At 49.0% G+C, this 18,213-nt stretch overlaps 1 protein-coding gene and 1 pseudogene across 1 annotated transcript in view; both read right to left on the bottom strand.

Annotated features, from left to right (window-relative positions):
• Window positions 1-8,490, bottom strand: part of ARRDC1 (arrestin domain containing 1) — a 69,192-nt gene extending 60,702 nt beyond the window's left edge. The window contains exon 1 of the mRNA XM_024206831.3: window positions 8,294-8,490. Coding sequence (XP_024062599.1) covers window positions 8,294-8,411 — 118 coding nt within the window. The 5' untranslated portion in view covers window positions 8,412-8,490. The remainder of the gene's footprint in view (window positions 1-8,293) is intronic.
• An 8,960-nt stretch (window positions 8,491-17,450) lies between these two features.
• On the bottom strand, window positions 17,451-18,010 carry LOC112122553 (annotated as a pseudogene).
• Window positions 18,011-18,213: the final 203 nt, after the last annotated feature.

Here is an 18,213-nt window from a genome sequence, read left to right as displayed (position 1 = left end):
TTCTGACGGACCAAGCTGTGCCAGCAGAAGCCTGTAGTGCAGAGCCAGCCTTAAAGAACATATGGAGCTGAACTTCCCTCTTCAGACTCTATTCCCATTAGTGAGCAGGGTCTGACTTGAGTCACTGGGGCAGGGAAGATGGGGAACAAGGACATAACCTGCGCCTATTTTGGCAAGGAGGTGGTGAAAGGTTGAGACAATGTATTTGTTCACCTACACAATTTAAGCGTATGACTCAATGTGGATATATCCATAACAAGCATTTTGTTATCAGAGAAGCTCAAGGTTTTATTCTGAGCTGAAAGTCAATTACAGATTGCCTGGAAGTGGCAATCTACAGCTAATTTATGACCCCCTCACCCCCAAATTCTTATCAAAAGACATCCCTTCCTGCACTGGGATACTCACAGCATCCCTCCTCTGCAGCCATCCAGCTTTCTAAAAGACTTACACCTCCACAGGCATTATATTATAGGGCTTCCATCAGGCCCTACAATTCCACTCATGTACATCTGACTCCAGTAGGGGTTGCATGCAGATATCCAAGGGCAGTATTTGGTCCCAGACACGATTGTATCGATCCAAGAACTAGTTACAAATATCCCCCATACCATTAGAGTAAAACCTGTCAATTCTGGTGGCAGGCCTTTATATTGCAAGTTTTAAAGACACCCAGCAAAAGTCAAATCACACCAGACACTGGAGTGTCATCTATTTTTAAGTGGGCAAAGGAAATTCAGGATTTTGTCAGCCTGTGAAGAGCATCTTTGTGGTCAGGCATCAGTTCATCTCTGCTTTCAGATCCCAGAAAGAAATAGGAAATGGGAGAAGAGCACATCATACATACACAAATCTGCTAACTGGAGGCAGTTACATCCTTTGTACATTTCTTCTCCAAGCACTTTTCACTTCCACACAAAAGAAGTTAGAGAAGCCACAGGAAAGAGATGATTATCTTTCACAGCAATCCTGTAACAGGGCGAGAGGTCATGGAATGGCCTGACACGGACATAGATTTGCATTAAAAAAAAAAAAAAAAAGATTACAACTGAAAACAGCGGGGGATTGATTCTTCCCCATTCTCAGTGGGTGCACAGCAACTTTTGAGTATCTTGCCCTCCAAGTTTAATAAACAATTAAATAAAAGACTTAAACACCGAGCTCTAACACCAAGAGCCCAGTTGCCACTTCTTTCCACGCGTTTTCTGGTCTCTGTTTCTTCACCCTCAGCCTCCTTCTTTCGATCATTGATCGGATCCATTCTGCACCTTCCCCTTTACGATAGCCCTCTTCCACATCCTCTGCTCCCCTTTCTCCCCACCTTCACTCCAACAACCCTCCCCAAATCACACCTGTTCTCATGGAACCTACGAGAGCCAACATCACTGCCTACCAAAAAATGGTTGATCCCCCAACTCCCTGCAAAATACTTTAGATGTCTCTCTGTCAGAGAGGTTACACAACAATACACCAACCACCCACTTCCACGTCTTCCCCACCACCATGGAAAAGTAAACATGAATAAACAGACTGACCCCTAGAGCAGAACATTCCCTAGATCAGGGGGACCTTGGGATCCAATATGAACTCAGCCTCCCTCTCCATTAAAGGATATGAATTTTCAAGTGGTAGTCAACAGTAAGAAAAGTTACTCCTTCAAGCAAGGGAGCCACTAAATCCACTCCCCTGCTTAGCAACAGACTTTTATGCTGCAAAGCAACAGTACTGCCCACTCTTATTTGCTTATTCTCCTGGAACGGTCATGCCCCAGTGCCCCTTTGCCACATTTGGCAGCATATCAGATGCTGGCCACTAGCTCTCAGGTCTACATTCCACCTGCCCAACGATGCACCAAACACCACAGATGGCTCCTGGTCTCATGTTTCCATCAGCAAAGAGGAATTGAACAGCAAAGCTTTGCCCACAGGCGAGGCTGGGGGAGGGGAGGGCGAAAGGAGTGCACCACAGACCAAGTCATACGGCACAGTCTTGAGAATAATTATTTACATGGCATTTCTGATCCACCAGTGAACTAGCCAGAGAGGCAGAAATCCCCTTTTGCTCCATGTCTCAGCAGACAGACTCCGCCACAGAGCTAAGGTTCTCTCCTCCCACATGTAGCGGAATTGGATTCTGAAACTGGGAAGTAGTAAACAGTCAGCCTGATAGACGGACACAGAATTACACTGTTCATTGCATTGATGTACAGGAACATGCAGCGGTGAGTGTTAGGTCAGCAAAGAAATACCAGGGTAGTTTGAATAGCTAGCTGGGTTTTGAATGCATGGGGGAGGGGGTCCAGGGGTGAAGGAGGGACAAGAATGCTTGGATACTCCCTCTGAACAGGACACTTGCACACTTCTAGACAGTAAACATGTTTGCTCCGTCCCTGACCTGCATTTCGCAAAAAAGGACCCACTGCTTGACTGTCCCATCCAGAACGGTTTTATAGAAGCGCTATTTGGGGTGACCCAGGAGCTATGTAGTCATCTGTACATATTCCAAATCCACTCTTACTGGAGTTACTGACCATTTGCATCAGTGGGACCCTGTCTTAGATAGGCACTGCTTCAGATGCCATCTTTTCAAGATCATTTTACCATGTTCAGCATAGCCAGCCAGGACCTGCTCCCTAGTGTGGATTCAGGTTAATAACTTTCACTTCCATTTAGCTGGCCCAGCTGGACCTTCAGCTCACCCCCATGGGGATCTTGGTCAGATAAATGGAAGATAGAAATAACCACCTGTGACTTAGCCACAAGTTTTTTCCCTAGCATGGGTGCAAGTTAAGTTAGCTAACCCCACCATCCTTTCCTAATCTAGACAAGCCAGGAGAAGAAAGATGGTCTCGGGGATTGGGTCCTGCTTTGAGTAGGGGGTTGGACTAGATGACCTCCAGAGGTCCCTTCCAACCCGGATATTCTATGGTGTTCTAGCATTGGCATTGAATGACATGGTTTCAATTCTCAGCTCTACTATCAATTTCCTCTGTGACCTGGATTTCTGTGCCTCAGTTTTGCTATCTATCGAATGGGGCTATAATACCTATAATAAGGATAAATATGCAGGGGGTAATCAGATAGCCCCATCACTGCCAGTATTTTAGTACCTGGATAAAGAGTTAGCATGTTTTAAAAAAGGTATACATCAGACCTAAAATGTGTGTGTATTTGAAATGTTAAGGTATAAAAGTCTCACTATACTAATTACTATATTAATCTGGACTGCTAAATAAGTGTGTGTGGAACAGAGGAATTTTCAGAGCTGCTTTTAGAAGCACACTTTTAGTCTCTTCATTCTTGGTCTGTCACTGGTGGTGGTGTGGGAGTCAGGGCCGTTCTTTTAACAATATTTTCCAGGAGGAGCTCAGTTTGATAAAAGAAAAGCAGAACTGAAACAATCTGCGTTACCACTGGAAATCAGAAGCTTTAAAGTTGTTGAAAGGTTAAAAAAAGCACCTCCACAGAGGAAGCAAGTGGTTAAATAAAAAAATAAAATAAAATAAATAAATAAATAAAAGTAACACCGTTGTAGTGTTTTCCTTACAACTCTGAAGTTGAGTCTTCCAATTTGACTCAGTCTCCAGTTGTCAAGATGGCAGCTTCCTGTTCTTTAGCAGGGCAGAGTTAGTATTTATGACTTCATTGCGGGACATTCCTTAAGGGAGACCTCTGGCTAAACACAAATCTCTCTAGTTATGACCGAAAGTTGTGCAGATCAGAGAAGTGTGTTTTGATCTTAAAGGTGCAGGTGTGTTGGTATCAGAGTCCTTTCAAAGGAAAGGCTTGAGGTTTCCAATATGTTGGGCAAGGCAGAATGACCAAGATACTTCTGTGCTGGCCGATTGTGGCATCAGACACAGCATCTGAGAGCCAGACAATATGAGCCATAACATGAAGTAGCCTCATGTTGGTGTATTTTTGGGGGCAAAGATGGTGGGATCTCAGCCTTTGACTAGGGCTCCTAGACACACCACCACAACTAACTGGATGCCCCCCCCGGCAGCAGCCCATTGAGAAGTCCCCTTCCTACAGTGGGCATACACCAACCTTATTGCCGTTAGCCAGAGAGAGCAAACAGAAGAAGCTGTAAACCTCAGGGGGCAAACTACAACCCCCCAACTCAGCTGCTTAGACTTGTTGAGATACTAGTCGCCCACAAGCGCAATAAATGAGATATTAGCCAAGTCACTAGGGAGGATGTATAGGAATTAATCAGACAGCCTGCGTTTTGCAGGCAGCTGCCACTGGCCCTTCATGCAGGCTTCCCATTTGGACACATTCAGACTCCAGCCAGGGGATGGTATCACACCAAATCCTGGAGTCTAAAAATATGCAGACTCCTGCCCCGGAGAGCAGAGCCAGACGTGCAGATTTGCAAGGGCTCACTCAAGCTGTCATAGGGAAACTGGGCCACCGACTGTCTCCCTCTGCAGTGCCACAGCCAGAGGGGAGAGAAGACTGCTCCGTGAGCTGCTGAGTCAACCAGGACTCCTCTGCCTAGAGCAGATGCTTATGCCGAAGGCCATCCCTGCATGCAATTAAAAATAAAACTTGTCTAGCAGCCGTCATCAGCTAGCACTTCCCAACAAGTTTTACAAAAACCCTGCTCAGGTCCCATTACAGCCCACGGCTCACCAGCGTGTTACTAAACACTACCCGAGTACTGAAAGGCCAGGGGCTGCTGAAAAAGTCTTCCTATCTTTGTTGCTAAAGCTTATACAAGACTCCAAAATTTCCTAGGCTCAAATCCACATAGGTCGCTACAGCAGGGGAGGGGGGGAACTTTTCCAAAATGAAGGGGGAAAAAAAGGGCTCATACAACAGATCTTGAGCGGTCGATGGGGTTAAAGAAAACCGTAACTGAAGGCAAAGTGAGAAAAGTGGGGGGGGGGGGGAAGAGGGGGAGAAGAGACACTCTCCAGAAAATCTAATGGCCTATGGCTGCCCCACATGCAAACAGCAGTCAGTAGCCTACTGTAACCATAGTTACCTCACAGCTGGCCAATAATGCATCAGGGCTAGTTGGACTAGCTCAACAGAATCCTGTGATACTACAGCTCTCTGCCCTATTATTGGGAACAGGTTCTCGGAAAGAGAGAAGTCAGTCCATAGGTACGGGGAGGGGGAGAAGGAGAGAGAAATCAGTGACTACTGCATTAGAAGTCTCATGCTGAAAGAGGTACATAGCATTTCCTAAGGAGAATGGGTGTAAAACACCACCCTCACTGAGCCTCTAACAAGTTCTGTACAATAGCTTTCAGAAGCCAGAAAGACCAATGTCCAATGGGAGAGGTGTTTTAAATCAAGACAGGCATACTTGCTTCTACAACAACTGTGCTTTCCAGACAAGGTCAACAGAACAAGGTCCTGGCCCAGAAGGACTAAATCTAAATACTTGGAAACAGTCCCAAGAATCAGAGACAGAGGCAAGGAGAGCAGAAGATGGAGGAGGGAGAGACTCAGCCTTAGGGGAAGCAGGAAATAATTTGCATTTCTGAAGCACCAGGGCTATCAAAGCACTTTGCAAGCAATAATGAAGACAGGGAAGAAGCTAATATCTATTTTACAAAAAAAGGAGGAGAAACAGGTACAGACAAAAGTGGCTTGCCCTAAAAGTCACACAGGAAGCCTGGGGCAGAGCTGAGATAGAGGATCTTGGTTCTAGCCCCAACCACCCCCATCCCATTAACCATCCCTTGTTTATACAGTGAAGCCCTGTTTACGCTAAGGAAATTCTGTAAGCTAACTTTCCATCACTAGCAGGTCAGTTCCATGGGTGTCTGCAGGGCTAGGGTCCCCAATACGGCCAACACTGGTAGAGCTGAACTAGCATTAGCAATGATGGGAAGGGGTTTAATTCTTTTTAAAACAGTTTTAGAAGATTTCCCCCTAGGATAGACCAGGCCTTAGAGTTTGGAAGTTTTCAGAGGAAGATTCCAGTCTAAGTCAGGGTTTCACAACTGGCAGAATTCCAGTGAACTAAAACACCACAGGATTCACCTACTCTGCTATGAAAAGTTTCGCAATGGTCAGATTTGCTAACAAGGAGGTGCCGCAGTGCTCTTCCTCGACTACAGCCAGAGTGCCTGGCACAGACACCATACAGCCTAGCTCCTCAGTCCCCTTACCCTCCCATCCCCACTGTCTGAGAAAGCCCCCGTTCTCCCTCTCCTAAGCCACCACATCAGCGGTCCCCAGATAGCAGCAGTCCCGCTTGCCATTTTCATTAGTCACAGTCCAACTGGACCCAAGGGAAGATGTAGAAATCCCACTTTCAACCGCACTCTGGAGCACGAGCCCTTCACCAAGGAGCGGCTTCTCACCATCACATCACAACTTGGGAGCCACATAGACTGAACAGTGTGAGAAATGGAAGCGTCAGATGATCACCTGGACCCAGCTCTGCTGGGCTTTGCCGCCAAGCTACTCAGGTGGTCATCTCTCTTTGACCTCATGTTTGGGTAAGCATTGGAGTCAGAGCTGTGTCAGCATATTGCTGGCACTTCTGTGAATCAAGCGGTATAGGGTGGGGTTTTTTTGTTGGTTGGTTTTTTTTTGGGGGGGGGGGGGGGGATTTTGGGGGGGGGGAGAGAACATTCTCTGCAAGGTACACAAGTATACACAATCTTTCCCCACTCCCCTGAACTGGTCCTTTACAGTCAATAATTCTATAAAAAGAGAGGCACCAAGACACTCTTCAAACAGTTCTCTCTGAGCACCTTCCATATCAGAAACAGGGTCTTAACATAAATAAATCAAAAGCAGTTCATTTAACATGAGGTGTTGAGAATTCAGATTTTAGGGCAAGTATCTATATGGCCCTCCCTCCCCAAACACACACTACAGTGACAGCTGAGTTTAACCCTTACACTTGCTTGTGTTTCAAATATCCTCCACTATGGTTTGGCCTCTAAACACAGTCATACCGAGTTAGGACCAAGCACATAACACATGCTCCAACCCAGCTAAAGGTGACTTAGGTATGGCTGTGGACTTTTAACTCACTTCAGTCCTATTCACACAAGCTGGGACAAACTAGAAACTTCACACTTCAGATCTTAAAACTATACGGAAGAGATCTAGTGAGGAGGGGCAGGAAATGGGTGGAAGGGCAGTTTATCCCACATTAGTTTACTGTGGGAACCAGTGTTGAAGACAGGGTCCTGGAGTAGATGGATCCCGGAGCTGAACCCATCTGACAAGTCCTATGTTCCAAACCCCGGCAATGCCCCAAACTTTATGGGGAAGTTCAGACTCACAGCTGAGCTTTAGGTCAACACCCCGGGTCTGTTTTAGGGTTTTACACCGCCACCCATCACCATAGCATCTGAGGGCCTGCCGCATAAAATCAACACTGTTGTCAGAGCCATGCCCGCAACAACGGAATTTGAGCAATTCTAAGCAACTGCTCCCCAAACCGGGGTTGGGGGGAGCGCAGCGCACGCACACACGCACACACGCACACACGCACACACATTTGCTTTGACCAGATGGCTCTCACACCTGAAACAGGTAGAGGAGAAACCCACAGTTACCCTGGACAGGGAGACAGTTGCCAGAAGCCTGCTAGTACCCACTAGGCTTAAACACAGTCTGTTACCAAGGCTATTCCGCCCCCGCATGCACAGACCCTGCGCAGAGAAAGTTTTGTTCCTGCTGCCCATGATCCAAGGAAGAAACTCCCCCATCCCCACCCCCCCCCTGAAAGGGAAGGGGAGGAGGGAGAATGGAGCAGAGGATGGGGGAAGGTGGCGAAATATTAGTCACACTCCTGCTGAAGCCCACAGGAGGTAGAAACGAAACAACAGACAATGTAATCCAAGCCCTACTAGCAAGGAGAGGGGCTGGATGGTCCAAAAAGCTGCCCCCCCTCCGCCAGTCCTCTGCATAACAGAACTCCATGAAAACCAGTCTCTTGAAACTCCCAAATAATGAAACTCCCAGTACAAAGGTAGTATGGGTGTGGGGGGAGTGGAGGGAGTGGGGGGGTCACATGGGGCTCAATATGGTCATACTGAACTCAACCTCTAAGTTCAGGGGCAGATGGACCAGGAGGACAAGGGGAAGCCAGCAAATGGGGAGGTAAAGCCAGCAGGCGCTGCGGCCGGGAATCTCACAGCCCTGGGGAGCGGGGGCCCTACACCCGGAAATGCAATGGGCGAGGAGAGCGGAATGGCACTGCGGCAGGGAAGCGCGCGGGGGGGGGGGGGGAGGGGGGGGGGGGGGGGGGCGCGGGGGGGGGGGGGTGGCACTGCGGCGGGGAAGCTCGCAGCCCGGCCATGAGGGCTCACCGCGGTACGGCAGGCTCCCGGAGAGGCGCACGGTGACGGTGCCGGCCAGCGGCTCCCCGGGGCTGTAGACGACCCGGCTCTCGCTCAGGTGGATCTCGAACAGCTGCAGCTTCCCCATGGCCGGGCCCCGCTGCTGCTCCCCGCAGGGCTCCGGGCGGCGGCGGCTGCTTCTTCCCTGGCCGGAGCAGGGGCGGCTCTACCTGCTGCTAGTGACGCGCCGGGCCGGGGATGTCCCTGCCTCTTAAAGGGCCAGCACCGCCCTCCCCCGGGCCGGCAGCCGCGGCGGGGGATGCCTAGGAGGTGTGGCCCCAAACGGGGTGTCCCGCCCCGGCGCGCCCCATCCCGCACCCTGCAGCTAGCGGGGGAGGGACCCCTGCCTCCTGGTCTGATGCCCGGAGATCTGGATCCAGCCAGGGAGAAAGCCTGTTTCCAAGCAGGGCTCTGTTTGTTTCAGAGTGGTGGCCCTGTTAGTCTGTATCAGCAAAAACGACCTGTCTCTCTCTGTCCAACTGCCCGCCTGTCTCAGGGAGATAAACCCAATCGCCTGCAGCGGCTAGGGGCAAAGGGACTGTGCTCCAAATGCACCACTTCCTACCCTGAATCGTAAGGAAAGGGGAAACAGGGTGGGCAGGTGCCTCTTGAAGATAAGAGCCATCGGTCCTTTATTCCCTTGCAGTGCAGGCAGTATCCGACTAGTGGGGAGGATTATGAAGAATCCAGCCTTCCTCAACTAGTGAGGGGTGGGCCGCACCTTGCACCCGAGGTGCCAGGTTGTGAGACTGCTCTGTCCTCAGAACCATCTACCGCCCTCCCTCCCTATCCTGCTGTGTCTCCATCCCTGTTGTATGTGCTGAGCAAGTCAATACAGTCAAAATACCATTTATTTAGCAATGAACTGGTGTGACTTTAGTGCTGCTGAAAGGCTTCTCCTGGAGACTCAGGCCTGGGTGAGGACAGGCAGGTTGTGCACACTGGAAGAATTAATAAGCCCTGTTTATCCACAGAACAGGGATAGTATTGACAGCAGCCCTTTAACTTCCCGCCACGCTGCTCCATTTCTCAACTCAGATTTTTAAGAGACTCCAGCTGATATGACCAATTATTCTGCCCTGGGTCTCTCTATGATGAGACTGCCAGTAAAGAGGGGGGCAAGAACTGTCAGTCCTGATGGTAGTTCCTGTGATGAGAATGGCTATCCAGTAGAAATGGACTTGAAATTCCAATTAATTTTACCCGGACCCCTTAGCAGCCATTAGCTGGGAAAGGGAACAGCTGTTGGTTACCACCAACCTGGCTGGATTCACACTGGTGATTAAGGCCTGGGCTCTGTTAGCACTTTTCTTAAAGTCTCCTGCCATTGCACTAGCATTGGTACAGTCCCGCTAGTACTGTAGTAGCAAAAGTGGGAGTGCTCTGTCCCACTAATGATCCCATCCCTAGTGGCTTTCATCCAAGGTACTTTACCAGTGCTAATAATTAAACTTCACCACAACTCTCTGAAGTCAGTAGGCATAGAATTATAGGGCTATAAGGGAGCAAAGGTCATCTAGCGCCAAGAGACAGGATTTGCATCTAAACCATCCAAGACAGGTGGCTCTCCAGCCTCCTTATGAAAATTTCCAGTGAAGGAGCTCCCACAACCTCCCTAGGCAGTCTGTGCCATTGTCCTTCTGTTCTTACAGTTAGGAAGTTTTTCCTGAGATTTAATCTAGATCTGCCGTGGTGTAGTTTGAACCAATTGCCGTTTCTCCTGCCCTCTGTGGCAAGAGAGAACAACTTTTCTTCAACTTTTTTATGGCAGCCTTCAAATATCTGAAGACTGCTATCGGGTCCTCCCTTAATCTCCTCTTTTCCAAATTAAAGAGTCCATCCCTTTCATCATCTTTGTCGCTCCCTCAGGATCCTTTCCAGTTTCTCTACATCCTTTCTATACATTGGTGAACAAATCTGGACACAGTACTCCAGCTGAGGCTTAACCAGCGCTGAGTAGAGAGGTACTATCACTTCCCCTGACTTGCATGCTATGCCTCTGTTAATGGAACCTAAAATTGCATTTGCATTTTTTTGCAACAGCATCGTATTGCTGATTCATGTTGAGGTTGTGATCCACCACAACTCCCAGATTCTTCTCAGCAGTGCTGTCACCAAGCCAGTTATTCCCCATTCTGTATTTGTGTCCATTTGGGTTTTCTTCCTTAAGTGTAGCACCTTACATTTGTCTTTGATTAATTTCATTTTGTGGTCTATAGCCCAGTTCTCCAATGTGTCACGCTCTGAATTTTAGTTCTACCCTCCAAAGTATTGGCAACTCACACAGCTTTGTGTCATCTGCAAACTTGATCCGGATGCTCTCTATTCCTACATTCAGGTCATTAATAAAGATGTTAAACAACACCGGACCCAGAACACATCCCTATGGAATCCCACTTGAGACCTCCCTCCAATCTGATATCATTATTATCCCCACTTTACACAAGGGAAACTGGCACCGAAAAGTGAAATGACATGCCCAAGGCCAAAGTGTGAATAAGTAGCGGAGCCAGGAATAGAACATAAGCACCCTATTCGCTGGTCTATCCACTAGGTATGCTCCCTATGCTGTAATACAACTGCAAGCTGTAAATTTTATATCTCTTTCTGGATAATGAGTATTTTTCTAATATGGATGGTTATGAAACCTCAGAATTGACTCTTTTGCCAGGAGCTACAAGGATCCATGGTTGCAGTTTGCTTAGCAATTTACATGACATAACTATATGGACCCAATGTCTTACCACTTGAATGCCAACTCACTCACCATTCCCTACTCCTCATCTCTTGGTTGATTATGTTCTGCCTATGGGGTATGTACTCATAGGCTATTTACATACCTAATTGTCTGCTCATCTGCAGCTACATGTATGCACTGAAAGTACAATTCTTATCTAACAGCACATAAAGAAGCATGAGGAATGAAAATCACAACTAGAGTTGGTGGGAAAAAAGAATGTTATATTAACATTTTAATTAAAGTATTTTTGTTTAATTTGAATGTTTACAGAATTTTTTTGACAAAAATGTCTAAACAAAAATTTTAGTTTTAAAAAAAAATTGTTCTGAAATGTTTTTGTGGGCGGGGAGGTGTAGTCCCACTTTCTCTTACTTTTTAAAAATCCCTCCCTTCCCCTCTTTTTTTCTGCTGAAAAAAGATACAGTTTAAAAGTACGATGAAGCGAGATTCTCCCTACAATTTTAAAACAAATTTTTCATTTGGAAAGTTCATCAAAAATCTAAAAGTGTTGAGGAATATGAAATTTTTCCTGGAAAAATGTAACTGTTGTCAAAATCCCAGGTTAAAAAACAAATAACCGCATCTGTTCTGCTTAGGGACCAAAGACACCAGCCTCTATGTGGGGAGCAAAGAGTAGCTGTATTTATGAAATAAAATGAGGATACCAATGTACATATGCAAAGACCAGCAGTAAGTGCAAAATATTATTAGTATATAATAGAGCTATCTGTACGGGGGAAGGTGTAATGATTAAAGCACAGGAGTTTTCTTCTGAATCAGATCTAAGTTCCATTCCTTCGCCGTCTCTTCCTGGGTGACTTGGGCCAGGTGTGTCTCAGTTTCTCCACCTACAAACTGAGGATGATAACACTTACCTTGCCAAGGGAGGTTGTGAGGCTGAATTTGTGAGGCAACCGGTGACTTCAGTGAGAAGTGCTATCGAAATGTCCCTAAATAGCTACCTAATGACTGATATGCACATACACATAGGCCAGTTATGTGAACACATCAAGGTGAGGCAACTCCTCTTTATCTTTAGTGCAATTGCAAATCACAGGACCATTTCCAGATGATTTGTGGTTCCTGGAGTGTGCTGTGGGAGCCAGGCACGCGTTGTGGATTTCATAGACTGAAGGGCACTGTCACAATTCCTCGGCCTGTTATCTTTTCTAGGCAACGTATTACCACTGGAGAGAAAGCCGTGCAGTGTAATGAACCTCCCATAATGTCATAAGCCAGGCACGTGAGCTACAGCCATGGTGGGAGAAGAAAAATACTAGTATAGGCAAAGCCAAGGTAGCCAAAGCTTACAGCTGAGTCGGGCCCCTGGATTTATATCAAAAAGATCAAGAGGTGACTTGATTATACTGTCTAAGCACCTTCACGGGTACTAACAGGGCTCTTTAATCTAGCGAAGAAAGGCATAACAAGAACCAATGACCGGAAACTGAAGCCTCATCTGAAAACACACACCCCTCAAGCCAGCTAATGTCTGGATCTTTTCTACTTCTGTTGCAGGCATTTGTAGACAAAGTAGCAGATACCAGAGTATTCCAGGTGAAGTCACACCAGGGATTTATTTAAATACTGGTATTATAACATTTCCCTCACCATTCTCTGTCCTCGTCTCAGCACACTGTCACATCTTAGCTGGTTTCTGACCACCACACTCTAGTGTTGTTATTTATTTATGATAGCACCACTCATAGAATATCAGGGTTGGAAGGGACCTCAGGAGGTCATCTAGTCCAACCCCCTGCTCAAACCAGGACCAATCCCCAGACAGATTTTTTGCCCCAGATCCCTAAATGACCCCCTCAAGGATTGAACTCACAACCCTGGGTTTAACAGGCCAATCCTCAAACCACTGAGCTATCCCTCCCCCCCATAATTAATGGAGATATCCCATCTCCTAGAACTGGAAGGGACCTTGAAAGGTCATCCAGTCCAGCCCCCTACTTTCACTAGCAGGACCAAGTACTGATTTTTGCCCCAGATCCCCAAGTGGCCCTTCAAGGATTGAACTCACAACCCTGGGTTTAGCAGGCCAATGCTCAAACCACTGAGCTATCCCTTCCCCCCATTCATGGCCTAGGACCCCACTGTGCTAAGAACAGTCCAAAAATATAACAAAATCAAGCCGATGTCTTTATTGAGCTATTCTCTGTGACTCAGAAGTCGCTGCTAATCCTTGACCCATCCATTTATTATTTGTACTGCCATAGCACCTAGGAACCCCAGCCACCGAGCAGGACCCCATTCATAGACTCACAGAGTTTAAAGCCAGAAGGGACCATTAGATCATCTAGTCTGACCTCCTGGATAGCACAGGCCTTTAAATTTCGCCCATTGACCCCGTTTTGATCCCAATAACTTGTGTTGGACTAAAGCATCTCCCAGAAAGGCAGCCAGTCTTGATCTGAAGACGTCAAGAGCTGGAGACGCCACCACTTCACTTGGTAGTTTGTTCCCGCGGTTAATCACTCCCATTGTTAAAAATCTGTGCTCATTTCTCATTTGAATTTGTCTGGCTTCAGCTTCCAGCCAATGGTTTTGTTCTGCCTTTCTCAGCTAGATTAAAGAGCCCTTTAGTACCCAATATTTTCTCCCTATGAAGGTCCTTATGCACTATTATCAATTCACCTCTCTTGATAAGCTAAAGAGATTGAGCTCTTTACATCTCTCACTGTAAGGCAGGGGTGGGCAAACTTTTTGGGCCGAGGGCCACATCTGGGTGGGGAAATTGTATGCAGGGCTGGGGCAGGGGGTAGGGGTGCAAGAGGGAGTGTGGGGTGTGGGAGGGGGTGTGCTGTGCAGGAAGGGGCTCAGGGAACAGGACTGGGGTGCAGGCAGGGCCGACGCAACCCATTAGGCGACCTAGGCGGTCGCCTAGGGTGCTACAATTTGGGGGGCGGCGACCGCGGCGGTATTTCGGCGGCGGGACCTTCTGCCGCCTCTGTGGGGGGTGGCATTTCGGGGCAGGACCTTCCGCTGCCTAGAGCGGCAGAAAAGCTGGCGGTGCTCCTGGGTGCAGGAGGGGTGCGGAGTGCAGGAGGGGGTTCAGGGCAGGGGTTGGGGTGCAGGAGGGGTGCAGCAGGGGCTCAGGGCAGGGGGTTGGGGTGCACAGGGGTGCAGGGTGCAGCAGGGAGCTCAGGGCAGGGGGTTGGGGTGCAGGAGGGGTGTGAGGTGTACAAAGGGGCTCAGGGCAGGGAGTTGGGGTGCACGGTGCAGGCAGGGGGCTTAGGGCAGGGAGTTGGGGTGCGGGGTGCAGGAGGGGTTCGGGCTCCGAGGTGGCAGCGGCGCGCACCGGGGCCAGGGCAGGCTCCCTGCACGTCTGTCCTGTCCCCGGCCCTGTGCCGCTCCAGGAAGTGCTGCGGCCCCTGGGGGTGGGGGGGGGAAGCTCCGTGTGCGCTGCCCTTGCCGCGCCTCCAGGTCCCTCCCCCAAAGCTCCCATTGGCCGCGGTTCCCCATTCCCGGCCAATGGGAGCTGCAGAGGGCAGTGCCTGGAGGCAAGGGCAATGCATGGAGCCCTCTGCCTCCCCACCCGGCGGCTGCAGGGATGTGGTGCCGGCCGCTTCTGAGAGCGGCGCGGGGCACGCAGCACCATGGGGGGCAATCCCGCGGGCCGGATCCAAAGCCCTGAGGGGCCGGATCCGGCCCACGGGCCGTAGTTTGCCCACCCCTGCCATAAGGTCTCCAGCCCTTGTATAATTTTTGTGGCTTTTTTCTTTACCCTTTCCAATTTTTCAATATCATTTTTAAAATGTGGACCATACACAATATTCCAGGATTGATCTTACCCCTTCTGTATACAGTGGTAAAATCATCTTCTCACTTCCCTGTTTAGCCATACAAGGATCACGCACATTTGCTACAGCATTGTACGCAGGACTCATTAGGGGACCAGATGTCCCGAGTTTACAGGGACAGTCCTGATTTTTGGGTCTTTTTCTTCTATAGGCTCCTATTACCCCCCTCCCCCGTCCCGATTTTTCACACTTGCTGTCTTGTCACCCTAGGACTCATGCTGAGTTGTGTGTCTACTACGACCCTTAAATCCTTTCCAGATACAGTTCTTGCTGCTCTCCAAAACAGGGCTGTCCAGAGGATTCAGGGGGCCTGGGGCAAAGCAATTTCGGGGGCCCCTTCCATAAAAAAAAGTTGCAATACTATAGAATACTATATTCTCGTGGGGGCCCCTGTGGCGCCCGGGGCCTGAGGCAATTGCCCCACTTGCCCCCCCCTCTGGGCAGCCCTGTTCCAAGATACAGTTCCCCATACTGTAGGTGTGGCCTGCATTCCTTTTTCCTAAACGTGAAACGTTGCATTTGGCTGTATTAAAACATATTGTGTTTGAATGGGCCAGCTTAACTAGTGATTCAGCTCCTTCTGTAGGACTGCCCTGTCTTCATCACCATTTACCACGCCATTACGCTAGGTGCTGTACAAACACAGAACAAAAAGACTGTCCGCGCCCCAAAGAGTTTCCAATCCAAGGGTTTGGCTACATTTAAACGCTGCTGTAGTGCTTCAGTGAAGATGGTACCTATGCTGAAGGGAGGGGTTCTCCCATTGGCTTAAGTACTCCACCTCCCTGACTGGCAGTGGCTAGGAGAATTCTCAAACCACTGAGCTATCCCTCCCACCTCCTGTCAGCCTAGCGCTGTCTGTGCTTTAGATCAGTTTAACTGCGTTGCTCAGGGGTGCGGATTTTTCACTCCCTTGAGCGATATAGTTATACCGACCTGATTTCCTAATGTAGACCAGGCCTAAGTACGACACAAGAGTCAACGGGTGGATTCAGACAGTTGGAAGGGGGAAAACAAGGAAACCATGAAACAAAGTTGGTTAACATGATAGGCAATGGTTATAACACACCAGCTGCCTAACAGTTGTCAAGTTTTTTGTAGGCATGGCAAAGGAGAGTTTGAAGAAGGGAATCAGTGCCTATGAAAAGCAGAAATTATTCCTTCCATTGGGCATATCATTTAGAGGAAAATTCCAGCCATTCCATGAACATATTAGCTGCCTTATAGGTGCTCAATATTACTGTTTACTAACATTTCAGAATAAAGTTATCTCAGATCAAAGCCAATAGAATGGGCTCTGTCAAAGTTAACCTTGAACGTTCCAAGATAAAGGTGAAATTTACTCCGTCCATGGAGATAGCCGTGGTCCTTTGAAAAGACTGACCTGAGATGGAAAGAATCTCTCTCCTACTGATTTTGCTGGAGGACACAGTCCATTTTGAGTGCAACATCCCGGTAAGTTTCAACATGTAGTTAAGAGGGTGTATATGCGCTCATATGTTTATGCATGTACATTTGTTACTGCACGTGTGTGTGCAGATGTCTACATCCATGCATGAGTTCATGTGTTCATGTGTCTGGGCATGCATGCTGTTATAGGCAGATGGGGATTCGTTATTTACCTCCATGGAACCCCCGAACTGCTTCCTCTCATGCAGACCAGCCCTCACCCTCCGGGGGGCTTCAGCGGCATGCCTGCGGGTGGTCTGCTGGTCACGCGGATTCAGTGGCGTTTCTGCGGGTGATCTGACGGTCCCGCGCCGAATTGCCGCCGAAGGACTGACGGACCTCCCGCAGAAACGCCGCCGAAGGCCGCCTGACTCCCGCCCTCACGGCTTGCTGCGCTGGTGACTGGAGCCGCCCCTGCCTGGGCAGAGGGCTAAGGGAGAGAAGTCCCACTCCCTGCTCGTCACCTCCTTCCTTTTAATTCTAACTCCAGACTAGCAAAGAGAATCAGGGAGGAGCAGTGTCAGCAAGCCAAGGACTCAGCTGGGCCAGCCCCATTACTCTGCACTTGCTTACCTCACATGGGTGCTGTGAGCCTGAACAGGTTAACGCCTCCACGGCACCTTGAGATCCTCTGTTGAAAAGCACTAGGGACGGGCAAGGTATGATTATTATCATGCTAATCTGGTTAGCTGGATTTCTGCTCTCCTCCCTGACGGGAAGTTTCTCTTTGTGACTTTGGCATTAAAATACAGAGAGAGGGACAATGGCTACATGGGAAATCTCTCTTCCCTCCCTATGCAGTTCAGAGGCTCAGCCCCAGGCATAGTGGAAGTTACAGTTTATCTGTCTTCATCTACAAGCCCTGCAGGAAGTAGGCCTCCCTCAATCCAAGCTCTCATTGAAGTCAATGGGGCTTTGCCTGAGTAAAGACTGAATTAAAATGGAGGGGCAGATTCCGATGCCATTATTCCCACTGAATCGTTTTTTGGGCCTTGTCTTCACTGCAAACAAAGGTGTGCTCTTAACTGAAGTTAGCCAACTTCAATTCAAATTCTAGTGAAGCCCAGGCAGCTGCAGCTCCAACACAAGTTTTTTTAAATGGAAGTCTCTTGGGGAGCACACAGACCGGTTACTTGGAGCTGGTGTACTTGGTAACAGCCTTGGTACCTTCAGACACCGCGTGCTTAGCCAACTCCCCAGGCAGCAGCAGATGCACGGCGGTCTGGATGTCCCGAGAGGTGATGGGTCGAGCGCTTGTTATAATGCACCACGCCTCCCCAGCAATGCACTCGAAGATGTCATTGACAAAGGAATTCATGATGCCAGGAGCGCCGCCAGATTTTCCGCCGCCCTAGGCGGCGGAAGGTCCTGCCCCGAAATGCTGCCCCCCACAGAGGCGGCGGAAGGTCCCGCCGCCGAAATACCACCGCGGTCACCGCCCCCCAAATTGTAGCATCCTAGGCGACCGCCTAGGTCGCCTAATGGGGTGCGCTGGCCCTGCATGATGCCCATGGCCTTAGAAGAGATGCCGGTGTCAGGGTAAACCTGCTTCAGCACCTGGTACACTTAGATGGAGTAACTCTCCTTCCTGGTCTTGTGATGCTTCTTATCCCCTTTCTTCTGGGTCTTAGTCACCGCTTTCTTGGAGCCCTTCTTGGATGCAAGGGCAGATTTCGCCGGCTCAGGCATCTCGATCGCTACTCACACAGCACAGAACAGGAACAGCAACGCCCAGTCAAAGACTACAAGGCAGCCTGGGTTTCAACTCGACCCACTAACTTGGCTGAAAACTGCAACTGCCTTGACTTGTCTAGGATCCCAGCTGGGGTTAGCCAGCCTGAGCCGAGAACACACCCCTTGTTCCCTGCAGGGTGCATCTGCACAACAGCTGC

This window comes from Terrapene carolina, unplaced genomic scaffold (genome assembly GCF_002925995.2).
Source record: "Terrapene carolina triunguis isolate 2854851 unplaced genomic scaffold, T_m_triunguis-2.0 Scaffold238, whole genome shotgun sequence".
Lineage (NCBI taxonomy): Eukaryota > Metazoa > Chordata > Testudines > Emydidae > Terrapene > Terrapene triunguis.
The sequence above is the reverse complement of the archived record's forward strand: the minus strand, read 5'-3'. Positions and strand labels throughout refer to the sequence as shown.